The following is a 13,422-nucleotide window of genomic DNA, read 5'->3' as shown; positions in this document are numbered from 1 at the left end:
TATTTTTTTATCTGTAGGATCTAGGTTGTCCATTTAAAATACAATATAATTCATTTGGAACAGAATACCAGAAGTCTATCTCATACCTGCTGACATCTGCTGACAGTAACGAGGAACACCTGTGCATGTTAACGAGCAACTGTGGAATGAAGCAGTTCTAGGGGGGTCCAGGGGAAGATCTGAAAATTTTGTAAAAGATCTACTTAAGACGATCCATTTTCCAGCCACTTGAAAAGCGTTTCGCTAAATTCTTGGGCTCAATAAAACAACACAAAATCAGTATTTTATGAAGGTAGAACACTGAAAACCAGACTTTAACTTGAAATTTATCTGAGATCAGAACTGAAACCTCAGTAGTTAGTCTTGACTGCCTCATATGATACCACAGAACACCTCATGCAGTAACAAAGCAGGCCGAGAAACCCTTAAACATGAGTAAAAAAGTGATTATTCTACATAATAACAAGCTATACTCTGATAAAAAAAAGTTATATAAAATTGTTTTTGGCKCCATTTGTGGCACCCCCCTAGAGGGATGGTGCCCTTAGCATTTACTTTAGCAACAGGCTGCTTTGGCTCAAATGGGAAAATAAAATATTTAAAGCAGGGTTATTTCAATTTGTAAAAAAAAAAAAAGGTCTGTGAGGAAAATAAAGGATTTTCTTTTCAGTAAGTTAATCTATTTCTGATTTTAAGTCCTCCTCTGTTTGATTTTGTTCTTCAGGAAGCAGCGTGATACACCAGGTTGACGGCAGAATTACTCTGACTGCAGGAAGTCTCCTTGACAATCTGCACTGGCACTATGTCACTATCAAGCGCTACGGTCGACAGGTCAACTTTACAGTGGATAGTCAGACAGTGACAGCCATTTGCAAAGGAGAATTTACTCACCTGGATCTAAACACACAGGTAAATATCAAAGATTATTATATCAATGTCTCTAAATGTGTGATTAAGCATTGAGGTAATAATTAAATGTCTAAATAATTATCATTTAGATGTATGTCGGAGGAGTAATAGAGCCAAACCTGCCTCACCTCCCTACTATACCAAACTTCCGAGGATGTCTTGAGAATGTCTTCATTAACGGCATCAATATCATCGACAAGGCAAAGAGAGAGGAACCTGACATTCGTATTCCCCGAAATGTAAGTTGTTTTTAGTGATTGCCCACCATAATATGATTCCCTATCGCTAAAGAGGTCTATTTTCCTTTCTATACAGAAAAAAATGCACTTTGCTTGCCGTGACATTCTGCTTAAACCAATGACCTTTGCCGGACCCAACAACTTCTTGCAAGTGCCTGGGTTCATCGGCAGGCCTCGCATGTTTGTTAAATTTAAGTTCCGCTCGTGGGATTACACCGGGCTGCTGATGTTCACACGCTTTGCTGACAACCTGGGCGCCCTTGAGCTGGGTCTGAGCGAGGGTCAGATCAATGTAACCATCTTCCAGACGGGAAAAAAGAAGCTACAGTTCGCTGCAGGTGAGGTTTAGGCATGAGAATGAAAGTTTGGGGATATTGGAAAGTTTTAACTAGTTGTTTTATATTAGCTGCACAGTAATTAGATCCTGACTAATACAGGCCACCTGTTCAACAGCTTTTTAACACAAATAGCTAATCGGCCAATCACATGGCAGAAACTCAATGATTTCATGCATCTGCTGTAGGTAACTGAAATTCAACTAGTTGCCTGGCTTTATATGTCAGAAACTGATAATGCATTTTTAATAATCATGCATCACTACAGACTTTGTCTTGACTTTTAGGGTACAGGCTAAATGATGGTTACTGGCATTCAGTGGATTTGGCAGCCAGAGACAACCTGCTGACCCTCACCATTGATGAAGAGGAAGGCTCCCCACTGAAGATCACCAACCCATTTACCATCCGAACTAGTGATCGCTACTTTTTTGGAGGTGAGTTTATTAATCAGGCCACTTCAGAAGAACACCTAACCCACCCAAACGTGTGCTCCTCAAATMATCAAAATTTTGTTTTCCTGCATTTAGGTTGTCCAAAAACCAATAATACAGCATTCAAGTGTGAAACCAAACTGAATCGCTTCCATGGCTGCATGCAACATATCTTCATCGACAATGAACAACTTGACATTGACATTACTCTGCAGCGACAGTGGGCACGTTACGAGGAGCTGCTGTTAGGTACCTGTGGAATCACTGACAGGTGAGAAATGCACTGATAAATCCAAAACAGCAAATACATGTGAAACTTTGTGAAAATATCACAGGATACAGAAACAGTTATTAAATATAAAATCTTGTTTTCATTTGTAGATGTACTCCCAATCCATGCGAACACGAGGGCAGATGCATTCAGTCCTGGGATGACTTCATCTGTCTGTGTGAGAATACAGGCTACAAAGGAGAAGTGTGTCACATGTGTAAGAACAGACTAACAATCTCATCTATAGCTTCCTAGTTCATTTTTATATGACCTTTGGAGCTCTTTTTTTTTATTAATAACAACAAATTGCTCCTTTCAGCTGTTTATAAAGAGTCTTGTGAGGCCTACAGGCTAAGTGGGAAATATTGGTCTGGAAACTACACCATTGATCCTGATCTCAGTGGGCCGCTGAAACCCTTTGAAGTGTACTGCAAAATGAAGTGTAAGTAAACAGTATCCTTACCAATCAGCATTTATCAGCCTTGTGTTTAGTTGTGGAGAAACAAATGATCCTGCTGAGGCTAAAAACAGCGATAACAGGATTATCAGTGATTTTGTCTAAATTTGTCTTAAATGTTTTATTGTGAGAGGCCTTTGCTTGAAACTTTGGCATAAACTGTTGAAGTCAGCTTTGTTTTGTTTGTTAGCAAAATATTTAATGAACCACTTTAAATTTTAAAGGGGCAATATCATGTAAAATCAACTTTTTTGAGTTTTATATCATGTTATAATCTTATCCTCTCGTCAAAAACATGCCCAGAGTCTTTCTTTGACTCATTCATGCATGTTTGAGAAATTCTGTAGTGTCCTGAGGCAGCCAGGCAGGGGAGTAAAAACGACTGTTTGGGACTAGAACCGCCTTTTGGGATCAGCTCCTCCTCTGGGCTGTGTCCTCATCACAGAGCACACACACCCACCTGACCTGTGCTGAAATGGGCGGGACCGAAGCAGAGGGAGGTTCTTAAAGAGACAGAGGCTAATTCCAAGGCATTTTGAAACAAATGATGAGAAGTCACTTTTTTTTCTATCTAAACATATGAACAACGTGTTAATAACAACTGAAGGTGACATAGTTACTTTATTATGGTATAGAATTTAAATATATGCCTGAGAAACACATATTGCCCCTTTAATGGATTTTAGTCTAAAGCTCTGGAATGAAAAGGGGCAGGTGATGTGGAAGGATGTAATTGTTTTTTAACCTTTTTATTATATCTTATTGTCCTATTTGAATATATTTTGCTTCTAAAGTACATTTGTCAAATGTCTTTGCAGCATATAAAGCCTGGACTGTGATTATGCATGATCGAGTGGAAGGTACCAAAGTGTCTGGGAGCTCAATAGACCGCCCGTCTATAGTGGATGTACACTACTGGAACGCCTCCTGGGATGAAGTCACTGCTCTCGCCAACACCTCCATGTATTGTGAGCAGTGGATCGACTACTCCTGCTACAAGTCTCGTCTCCTCAACACCCCCAGTGAGTGGGATCAGTTTCTGATCCGGTGGTCCTGCTGATCCTCATTGTGAAAGTTTGAAATGCTGTACGATTTGTTTTCCAAAACAGACGGAAGACCATTCGGTTATTGGATTGGTCGCAACAACGAGAGTCACTATTACTGGGGTGGGACATTCAGAGAAGTTCAGAAATGTGGCTGTGCAATTAATCAAACCTGTGTCGATCCAAAGTTCCAGTGCAACTGTGACGCTGACTATAGACAATGGTAAAAATGGACATAACAGGCACATTTAACTCGTGTCTCTCACTGATGTTAATGTTGTGTTCCGTGTGGATGTTTAGGTATTCTGATAAAGGTTATTTGGACTTCAGAGACCACCTACCTGTGAGGAGGGTGGTGGTGGGGGACACCAACAGGACCGGGTCAGAAGCACAAGTCACAGTTGGGCCTCTCCGCTGCCATGGGGACAGTGAGCAACATTTAAATTGACTGAATTAAGACAGGGATGTATTTGTGCTTATGTCTTTACATTAAATGCATTTTAATCTCCTCCACAGGAAGTATTTGGAACACGATAGCCTTCACCAAGCCAACCTACATCACGTTCCCAACTTTCAGGCCCGGCTCAACTGCTGACATCTCCTTCCACTTCAAAACATATCGTGACCATGGCGTCTTCCTGGAAAACTCCGATGAACAACTCAGAAACTTTATAAGGATAGAACTGAACAGTAAGTTTTCCCTCACCTACAGTTTTAGGGCGATCTCACTCACTCACGTTTTAAAATCTCTCCCTGTTTTTATTCTTCTAGCCACCCACAATCTTGCGTTTATATTCATGGTTGGAGACGGCATCCTTAATGTGACCCTTCGCTCCCCTGTACCACTCAACGACAACGAGTGGCATTTCGTTCAGGCTGAGCTTAATGTGAAATTAGCCAGGATCAAGGTCGATTATCAGCCTTGGACTGTCAAACGTTTACCAGGCCAGACCTTTGTCACCATGAAGTTCACACATCCTCTTCTTGTCGGTAGGTCGCCTTCGAAGTATTTTGTAACGTCAGTGTCCAGTATGTTCTCTCTCAAGTGTTTTGGAACAACTGATGTTTTTCGTCATTAGGTGCAGCTAACCGCACTCTCAGGCCCTTCTTAGGGTGTCTTCGAGGATTGCGTATGAATGGTGTTCCTATTGATTTGGAAGCGAAGGTAAATGAAGAACAGGGCATACGGAGGAACTGCACTGGAGAGTGCCTCAATGCCACCATTCCATGTCGAAACAGTGGTCAGTGTATTGAGGGATACGCATCCTACACTTGTGACTGTAACAATACAGCCTTTGATGGGTTCTACTGCCATAAAGGTGAGCTCATGTTCAATACAAAGTTCTAAAATAGCCTGATTTCAAATATCTAACACCACAATGATTTTATTTTATTTTTTTTGAAGACATTGGAGCTTACTTTGAAATTGGATCGTGGTTGAAATACAACATACTAAAAAAGCCCATATCGGATGAGGCTGCGTGGGCAAACTGGATTGATCCGCATTATGATAACTTCAGCCTCGGCTACAACGACACGGCTGATGACATAGAGTTTAGTTTTAGCACTGTTCACACACCAGCTGTGTTACTCTACATCAGTTCTTTCGTTCAAGACTACATCGCTGTCATCCTCAAATACGATGGTAAGTGAAGCAAAGAAAAATTGTTCTGACGAGAAAAATAAAATCGAACCTTTTGCTGCCGAGTGCTTCAGTTTGGCGGAGAGTACTGACTCCATTAACTGATTCAAGATTCACAAATATGGCAGAACATGTCAGTGATGTTTCATTGCCTCTTTTTTTCCTCAGGTAGTGTAGATCTGAGATATAGGCTGGGGCTCATAACACACAAGTACCAGCTGACTCACAGAAACCTGGCAGATGGATATCCTCACTATGTAAACATAACCAGGCACAACAGAACCATCAAAACACAGGTTCTTGCTCTCACTGTTTAAGCTACGCACTGAACAATTTACTCAAAAATCTTTCTGAATTTTAGACCAAATGTTTCTGTACTCTCAGGTAGACTACATGGAACCCATAGTGGAGAAGATAACACTAGTTGAGGACGCCAGATTCGACTCTCCAAAATCCATGTTCCTGGGCAGAGTGATGGGTAAAAGTTTGACTCATCAGACCATTCATGGTTTTAATCTCAGCTGAAGTTATTTAATCAGACAATGACTTCCATTGTTTGTGTGCTTTTCTTCAGAGGTTGGTGACATTGACTATGAAATCCAGAGGCACAATGCCCCAGGTTTCATAGGATGCATATCTGGAGTGAGATACAATGTCTACGCCCCGCTGAAGGCCTACTTCCGTCCGAACGTGACGAACCCTCCGGTCACAACACAAGGTCATGTCTCGGAGTCGAACTGTGGGGCGTTTCCTCCTGTACTGGGTTATGTGCCTTGGGAAGTCGATCCCTGGTTCACTGGCATAGGTGAGTTTTACAACATCCATCATGCTTGTTTGCTGTAGATTAAAGCAAAATGAGCCACATTAATCCATTGACTGTAACTGTTTTTTATACAGAATACTTTTACATTCATGATGACCTAGGCTTGATTTGGATAACAGGTAAGATTAATTTTGATATTTTTAAAAATTAGACACTGAACCATATTTTTAAATTTCTCGTATCTAGCTTGTCAGTAAATTGCTCTCTTTAAAGATAAAACCATTATTGTGATAATTTCATGATGTTCTTTCCTCTCACTTCTGCTTAAAACTCAGCATGTTCCAGACAACACAGATTGAGTCTTTTTCTTATTATCCTTTAATCCTGTTGGATTGTCAGACTCTAAGCAAGCTTTCAAGTGCTTTTATTAAACATCTGACTGCAGGGCTTGATTGTTTTTTACTTAGGCACCAAAACAAGAAATATAAAACAAGACGATCCTTTTTGCATACAAAAGTAAAAAAAAAAAAAAAAAAAAAAAAAAAAAAAAATTGAAATTATAATGTGATTCATTTTTCTTATAATTTATTAGTGTTGTGATGAGTGATTATTGCATTTTGAGTAAAATAACTTTTATCAGTTGTATAAATTTAAGGATAATTTGTCATATTCTTACATTTAACCTGATTATCTTTTATGTCAGTATTTCACATTTCTGAAATGGAGTAATCCGCATTACGCTGTTCCTCAATCACGAGAGAATTAGATAACAAGCTGCAAATAGATAATAATAATAAAAATGCTACAGCACAGAATTACAGATAATGAAGGAAAAATTAGATCACTTTTTCCTGTTAAGTCAGGAAGACTGATTACTCAGGATTAAACAGCAGCATAGACATCCCATCATCCCCCCCACCTGATCCATCTCTGTCTGAGACCTTTACCGGATCAGCTATATTTAGTCTGRATGGGTGCAGCTTGCTGTTCATCACTGATAGATACTTAACTTCATAGAGCACTCAGTCTCGGGGACGGTAGGGCATCAGCATGCCATTAAAATCAGTGTGCCATTCAGGCATCTCAACAAGACAGCAGCCATAATTGACACTGCAGACATTACATGATAGAGAAATCACTCTGCTTTTGTTTTAAATAGATGTAAAATGAGCAGTCGTGCTGATGTGAGCCTGTTCGATCAAACTGAAAAGGCAGGTTTAATTACATTTGTGCTGTCACTTGTACCTATTATAGGAAATTGAGAAAAATGAAACAAACAGTAAATCAATAGGTCTTCATTGGTTTTCCCCTTTCTGAGTATATTTGCAATGCAGAGGGGAAAAAAAAGCTTGTTATAGACTTTTCCTCATTCTGTTACATGATGAACATCCTGAATGATCAGCAAACACACACCAACTGAAAATTGGATGATTTTTTTTCCTCTGGTTTTCAAGGTGAAAAAAGAAAACCCAAACACGTGCCATAAAAGAGTTATGAGACTGCCATTAGAGAGTCATCATTAGAGACTGCCGTTATGCCATAAGAGACTCTATGGTGTTGATGTCTATCGGGTCCCTCCTCTTCAAGACCAGGGGTGGTTCTAGGGGCGGGGCCACAGGGGCATTGGCCCCAGCTGAAATCTGATTGGCCCCTTGAAGTGCGCCTGTTCAGTCACTCATCTGTCCTTTACCTGGGAGTGATGATGGTGGATGCAGTTCCATGTTCAAACACTAGAGGCGCTAATGAGTCAAATAGTAAAGTCCAGAAAGAATAAAGCTGACAGAATTCTTCTCTTCGTAAAATGTGAACAATCCAGCAAAAAAGTCTTTCAGCTGACAAATGATGGCTGGATTTTCTCACATGTGTGTTTGAAAATATTTCACGGTATCTWTGTACAGTAAAATGTATGAAAAACTGGTGAGGAGAATTTACTGTGCAAGATTTTTGGTACCACTTTACAATCAAGCTCCTCTTATAGATGGCTTGTAAAGAGTTTATAGATAGGTTATTAATTCATTTGTAAAGTTTACACTTCACAAATCATTAATTAATGAAAGTGGACAATTTTGTCTCTTTCTCGTCCTTAATTATTGCATAATAAACACTTATTAATAATTTCAAAGTGTTTATATAACCTATCTATAAACTCTTTAAAAGCCATCTATAAGGGGGGCCTTATTGTAAAGTGGTACCTTTTAAAAAACATTCCATTACAAGTGTTTGAAGTGTAAAATGTATACACTGGGAATTTGTGTGAAAGGATGTTGAACAAAGACTTGGCACCCAGTATTGTGCCCCCTTTATGGCCCCTTACTCAGAAAAATTCTAGATCCGCCACTGTCAAAACCATGTCTAAATTTGAATGGATTGCATTCAATTATTCTTATCCAACAGTTTAGATTTTTACACTAACCCACTATAAATCTCAAGATCTTATTTTTGCTAATATTTTAAATAATTTGCAGCCTCTGATTGCTGATGCTGAGCACTTTGAAGAAATTGCAGACTTTAGGCATGTCTGCTGGTATTGAGGGTGCCTGTGTTAATGTATTGAAGTATTCTTATTGATATTTTATATCTTATTTCTTGTCACACAGCTTTGAAAAAAATGTCCTATTCAAATTCTACACCACAGTGGTAACCGTATGTCACACAGAGACAAAATATCTGTCAGCCTTGCTAACATCAGGGAGTGAGACACAGAGGTGCAGTTCCCATTGGAACCTGAATGAGCACTGACAGCAGTTTTAACATACTGTATATTTTACTCTGTTCTTTTTGCACTTTTTGTACAGCTCTTACATCATGATAAAGGCATTTTTCATTTTATTTTTTGTGTRGTTTAGATTAGTTGATGGATTTTTGGGTGGTTGCTACACTGGTACCCTTCTAAATTTCTTTACTAAGAAAATGAATCAATTCCCTACAAAAAAAATTAATAAATAAGAAAAAAGTGTCCAGACACTGCCTGCTCCTCATCTGTATTTTAAGGAGCACGTTTCCTCCCTTGCCTGACTGTGCTATTTTTATCCACAGTTATTGTCATTGTGGCGCTGCTGCTGCTCTTTGGAGGCCTGTACAGCATCTACGTCTATGCTTATCAGCAGAAGGGAAGCTACCTAACCAATGAACCCAAAAACTTGGAATCTCCCAGCAGCGCCAGGCCTTTGACCGAGACCCTGAGGAGAGAGAAAAAGAGCTTTCCAGAGATTGAAGAGGAATTCAGGAGTGGCTAATATCCCAGGACCTAAGGGACAATGGGTGGAGTTTAACATGGATTGGTGGAGTTAGCACTTAAAAAAACATCAACAAAAAAACAAACACAGATACTTTTAGTAAGTTTTCTAATGATTTGGTTTTCTTGTTTTCTAAACACTTTTGTGTTCCTTATCACGGTTGAGTGGCACATGACGCCTGGTACTTTGCTTTACTATTTGTTAGAATATGTTCAAGTTTTGCTGGGTTCAAAGTGGAAATCAAGCCCCGCGTTGCAGCCAACAAGTCTCACACTGTACTGCAGGGTGAAAAACTGAAGTGCCTCATCTGAGCAAGCTTGATCTGAAAGCATAATCAGATAGTTTAAATTGGACACTGTGGAAGGAGAGAAAAAAAAGATTTAACGAACATTTAATTAAAACATTTTGAGGTATTAAGGCTTTTACTGATTGATTTCATTTTCTGAGCCACTTTTGAGATGAATGAAATTCATCCATAGATTTCTGTATAGAGAGGTTGTCATCTAAAATATATATATTATGGACAATCTCACATTAGCCATTTTTAAAATCACTAATTCAGTTATGAATTTGAATACATAAATTCAATACATCTAAGGGTGCTGCTTAAAAAAACAGTGACAAAAATGCTAAAAAAGACTAATGGTGCTCACGAYCACTAACAACTGATAACAGAACATGCTYACAAGCTTTAAAATGAGGCATTAAAAGATTGTTAAAGGCATATTTGCTTTCTGCAGTGTCCCAGCCTYTAATGGTGCATTAACTATACAGAATGGCTCTTGTAAGTGGTTCAGAATTTCCATAGTGTTAATAGATAGCTTTTCTAAGTAATATGCTCTGATTTAACATATTGCTGAGGCTTTGGCAGTAAGAATGTGAAGATAAAGTACCTCAGACACTGAGTTGGCTGTTTGCAAACTGTTGATGTAACACAGGATAAACAGAAAAGTCAAACCGATCATCTTTCCAGGGACAGAGTGACCCAAATCCCTCGAGTTCTCGTTCATTCTGGTTGCTTATTTTACAGTCAAGCCGCCGTCAGCTTGGTGCTACAGAGTATTTGACTCCTTCATGACAGAATTACAAGAAGAGAATCAGTGCTTCCACAATCCTGCACAAGAAACAAATTTCAGGGAACAGCTGCTCCCTACGGCCAAATGAGAAGCATCAACACATCCAAGATGACATACGTACAGTGGACCACAATAAAGCTGATCTTTTACTTCTGACACTGCTAGAATATGTTGCTTATCACTAAAGGATCGTAGCTGACCTCAAGGTCATTGTTGCTGCTTCTTGGTTAGCTGCTTTTATAAATAATAAGAATAATAAAAAAAATCTGGCTTTAGTCCAAGAAAGTGATCTTTACTGGCTGGATAAAAATTGTGTGTACCAACTTAAGCATAGAGCTATCATCAGTTATTGCAGCTCTTCTTGACACTATAAAGAACTATTGTGTTTGTGAAAAAAAAAATGTTTCAATACATTTTCGACATATTAGCTATGCATATATGTAGAGCATGAGCGCACTTTGCAGGAACATGCAATAAAATGAGCTTCTTCCAGTCACTAATAATATTAAGGTTTGTTCATTTAATTTGCAAATGTACAATAGCGAATAGGATGTARTGGGTGTACAACGTGATCCTGTGAATAATCTGTTGAATGACTAATTTCTAGGGTTTATACATAACAAAGGGAGTGTTTTGAATGTAAATTCTTTGACTCTGTAATGTCTGAGATGCTCTGGTGGTTTTACCATAGAAGAACCGTTCATAATAGCTTTTTAGATCGCTCAGGTTAAAGACAGCACAGAACTTGCTCTCTGTAGTAATGTTACACCTTCAGAACATTGTTGGTTTTCTTCCATTACAGATGGGCAGGCTGTGCAACATTGTATAGTGAAAGAATGTACAGTACATGTAAAAAAAAATGCAGTTACTGTAAAGACACGACTAATAATGTATGAACCTGTACAGATTTCAAAACTGGCATTGGAAGGATCTATTTTTGGAAATGTGATGTAATGAGATGATTGACAACGAAAGGTGAACGAACAGAGTGAAACTGCTGATTTGTGACACAAAACCATGTGTTTTTTGTTTTGTTTTCAACGTGAACAATCACCGCAAATTTAGTTGGAAAAAAGAATGTGGATCAGATGTGCTTTGCTGTTGATTCTACATCGATTTAAATGTATTCATCTCACCAGATTTGTTGGACTGTAAACATTCAGCATAGCAGTGTCATATTATTGCATCTCACATAATTCACATGTGGTCCCTGGAGTGTGTCTGTGTGACTGACTGGATGTTTGTGCATTCATAGTTCGCCCACTAAGATACAAAAATATAAATATAAATGTGCACTGATGCCAGTTATTCTACCCACTTGTTGTGCACCAACACCAATGAGGATTGGTGTTATTCAGTGAAGGATGTGACCAGTAGAGGCCGGTAGTCAGCTGGAGATGACCTCTGCCAAGGTGTCTGCTCACTTCTTTCTATTGTATGCTAGAAAATACAAACCTAAACAGGTGAATAATCRATTTTATATTCATTAATGTTTTGGGTGTAATTCTTATCTGTACTCTACAGAAGCACATGCAGGTAACAGAGTAAAACAGTCACAAAAATAAAAYCGCAGCGATGTATGAGACCAAACAGAAAGGCACCAAAGAACAGCAGGCATGTTATAACAGCACCAATTTCTCTGTACACCAAACTGTCTGAAATAAGTACTTAAAAATGTTGTTTTTAAACATTTTTTATTTCTGTTTTTGTAATAGTTTCACTGTAAATGACCATTACTGTGTAAAGGAACTCAAATCCAAACTGTCATCTCAATAAAAGAAGGTTGAAGGAAATGGAGTTTTTGCAGGTGATTTAAAAAAAGATTATAATCAACCACAGAGGTTCAATAAATTTGATGTGCTGGAACGCATTTAAATCAAATTTATCAGACAAAGTATGTGGAATCAAGTGTTTTGTTTACAGTGAACGTGCATCTGTAAACTACTGGAGTAAGCTCTTTTAAACTGAACCATTTGTTATACTGTATTTCAAGGTAACCATGTTTGATTTCATAGTTTGGGGGTATTAAACAAAATCAACTTTTTTTAAAACTTCATATCATTTCATGTCAATCCCTCATCAAAAAACATACCCAGATTGTTGCTTTGACTCATTCATGCATGTTTAAAACTCATTAGTCTCCTATAGTAGCCATGTGGAGCTGCCTAAACGCCAGTCTTGTATAAAGTACCTCAAAGTGATACTTGAGTAAAAGTACAAGTATCTTATCATAAAAATAAATACTTTGGGAAAAGTTAAAGTCTTCTCTAAAAATATTACTTGAGTAAAAGTCTTAAAAGTATCAGATTTTTTTTGTACTTAACTATCAAAAGTAACTTTCTGACACAAAATCTACTTAAGTATTAAAAGTAAAAGTACTGAGTAAAAGTGAGCAGTTAGATTTTCCAAAATGACATTTATTGGGAGGTGACTTCTCCAAAAAAATATTTTCTAACAGCGTGCATCTATGATGGGTTGTGTACAAGCCAATAGGGTGTCAGAATGGGAAATATTTATACTTCTCATCCAACCACAATTAAATTCACTCTATCCAGGAGACACAATTTTTCAGGGTAGTATTTTTTTAAGTAATAAAAACTAGGAATAAAATAGGAGTAACTTTCTACTTCTTGCCTTTTTAAAAAAATGTAGTGAGTAGAAAGTACAGAAAACTGTGTAAAAATGTAATGAGTAAAAGTAAAAAAGTACGCTGAAAAAATAATTACTCAAGTAAAGCACAGATAACCAAAAATTCTACTGAAGTACAGTAACAAAGTATTTGTACTTAGTTACTTTACAACTCTGCTAAACGCTTGCTGGTATAAAAGCTCAGCCTATTTACACAAAGCTCCTCCCAGGAGCTCAGTCCACAGCTGAGCTCCCGCTCCTAAAAGACGTGCTGAAGAGGGAACGTCTGAAACGGCAGGAGGTTCTCAAAGAAATATAACCAAATTTAATTTCAAAGCATTTAGGCTACAATGTCAAGTTCAATTTATTTTTGATATATGAAGCATTTT

The 13,422-nt window shown here is 38.2% G+C and overlaps 1 protein-coding gene across 1 annotated transcript in view; it reads left to right on the top strand.

Moving 5' to 3' along the window:
- cntnap1 (contactin associated protein 1) overlaps positions 1-12,198 on the top strand; it is a 20,638-nt gene extending 8,440 nt beyond the window's left edge. Inside the window, exons 8-26 of the mRNA XM_014023383.1 lie at positions 725-909; positions 999-1,148; positions 1,225-1,486; positions 1,771-1,920; positions 2,014-2,188; positions 2,299-2,405; positions 2,508-2,630; positions 3,464-3,667; positions 3,755-3,911; positions 3,989-4,116; positions 4,205-4,378; positions 4,460-4,678; positions 4,768-5,007; positions 5,094-5,333; positions 5,499-5,626; positions 5,715-5,808; positions 5,905-6,135; positions 6,228-6,272; positions 9,130-12,198. Coding sequence (XP_013878837.1) covers positions 725-909; positions 999-1,148; positions 1,225-1,486; positions 1,771-1,920; positions 2,014-2,188; positions 2,299-2,405; positions 2,508-2,630; positions 3,464-3,667; positions 3,755-3,911; positions 3,989-4,116; positions 4,205-4,378; positions 4,460-4,678; positions 4,768-5,007; positions 5,094-5,333; positions 5,499-5,626; positions 5,715-5,808; positions 5,905-6,135; positions 6,228-6,272; positions 9,130-9,329 — 3,212 coding nt within the window. The 3' untranslated portion in view covers positions 9,330-12,198. The remainder of the gene's footprint in view (positions 1-724; positions 910-998; positions 1,149-1,224; positions 1,487-1,770; positions 1,921-2,013; positions 2,189-2,298; positions 2,406-2,507; positions 2,631-3,463; positions 3,668-3,754; positions 3,912-3,988; positions 4,117-4,204; positions 4,379-4,459; positions 4,679-4,767; positions 5,008-5,093; positions 5,334-5,498; positions 5,627-5,714; positions 5,809-5,904; positions 6,136-6,227; positions 6,273-9,129) is intronic.
- The last annotated feature ends 1,224 nt before the right edge of the window (positions 12,199-13,422 follow it).

This window comes from Austrofundulus limnaeus, unplaced genomic scaffold (genome assembly GCF_001266775.1).
Source record: "Austrofundulus limnaeus strain Quisiro unplaced genomic scaffold, Austrofundulus_limnaeus-1.0 Scaffold4, whole genome shotgun sequence".
In the NCBI taxonomy this organism is placed as follows: domain Eukaryota; kingdom Metazoa; phylum Chordata; class Actinopteri; order Cyprinodontiformes; family Rivulidae; genus Austrofundulus; species Austrofundulus limnaeus.
Note: the sequence above shows the minus strand (reverse complement) of the source record. Positions and strands in the feature narration are given on the sequence as shown.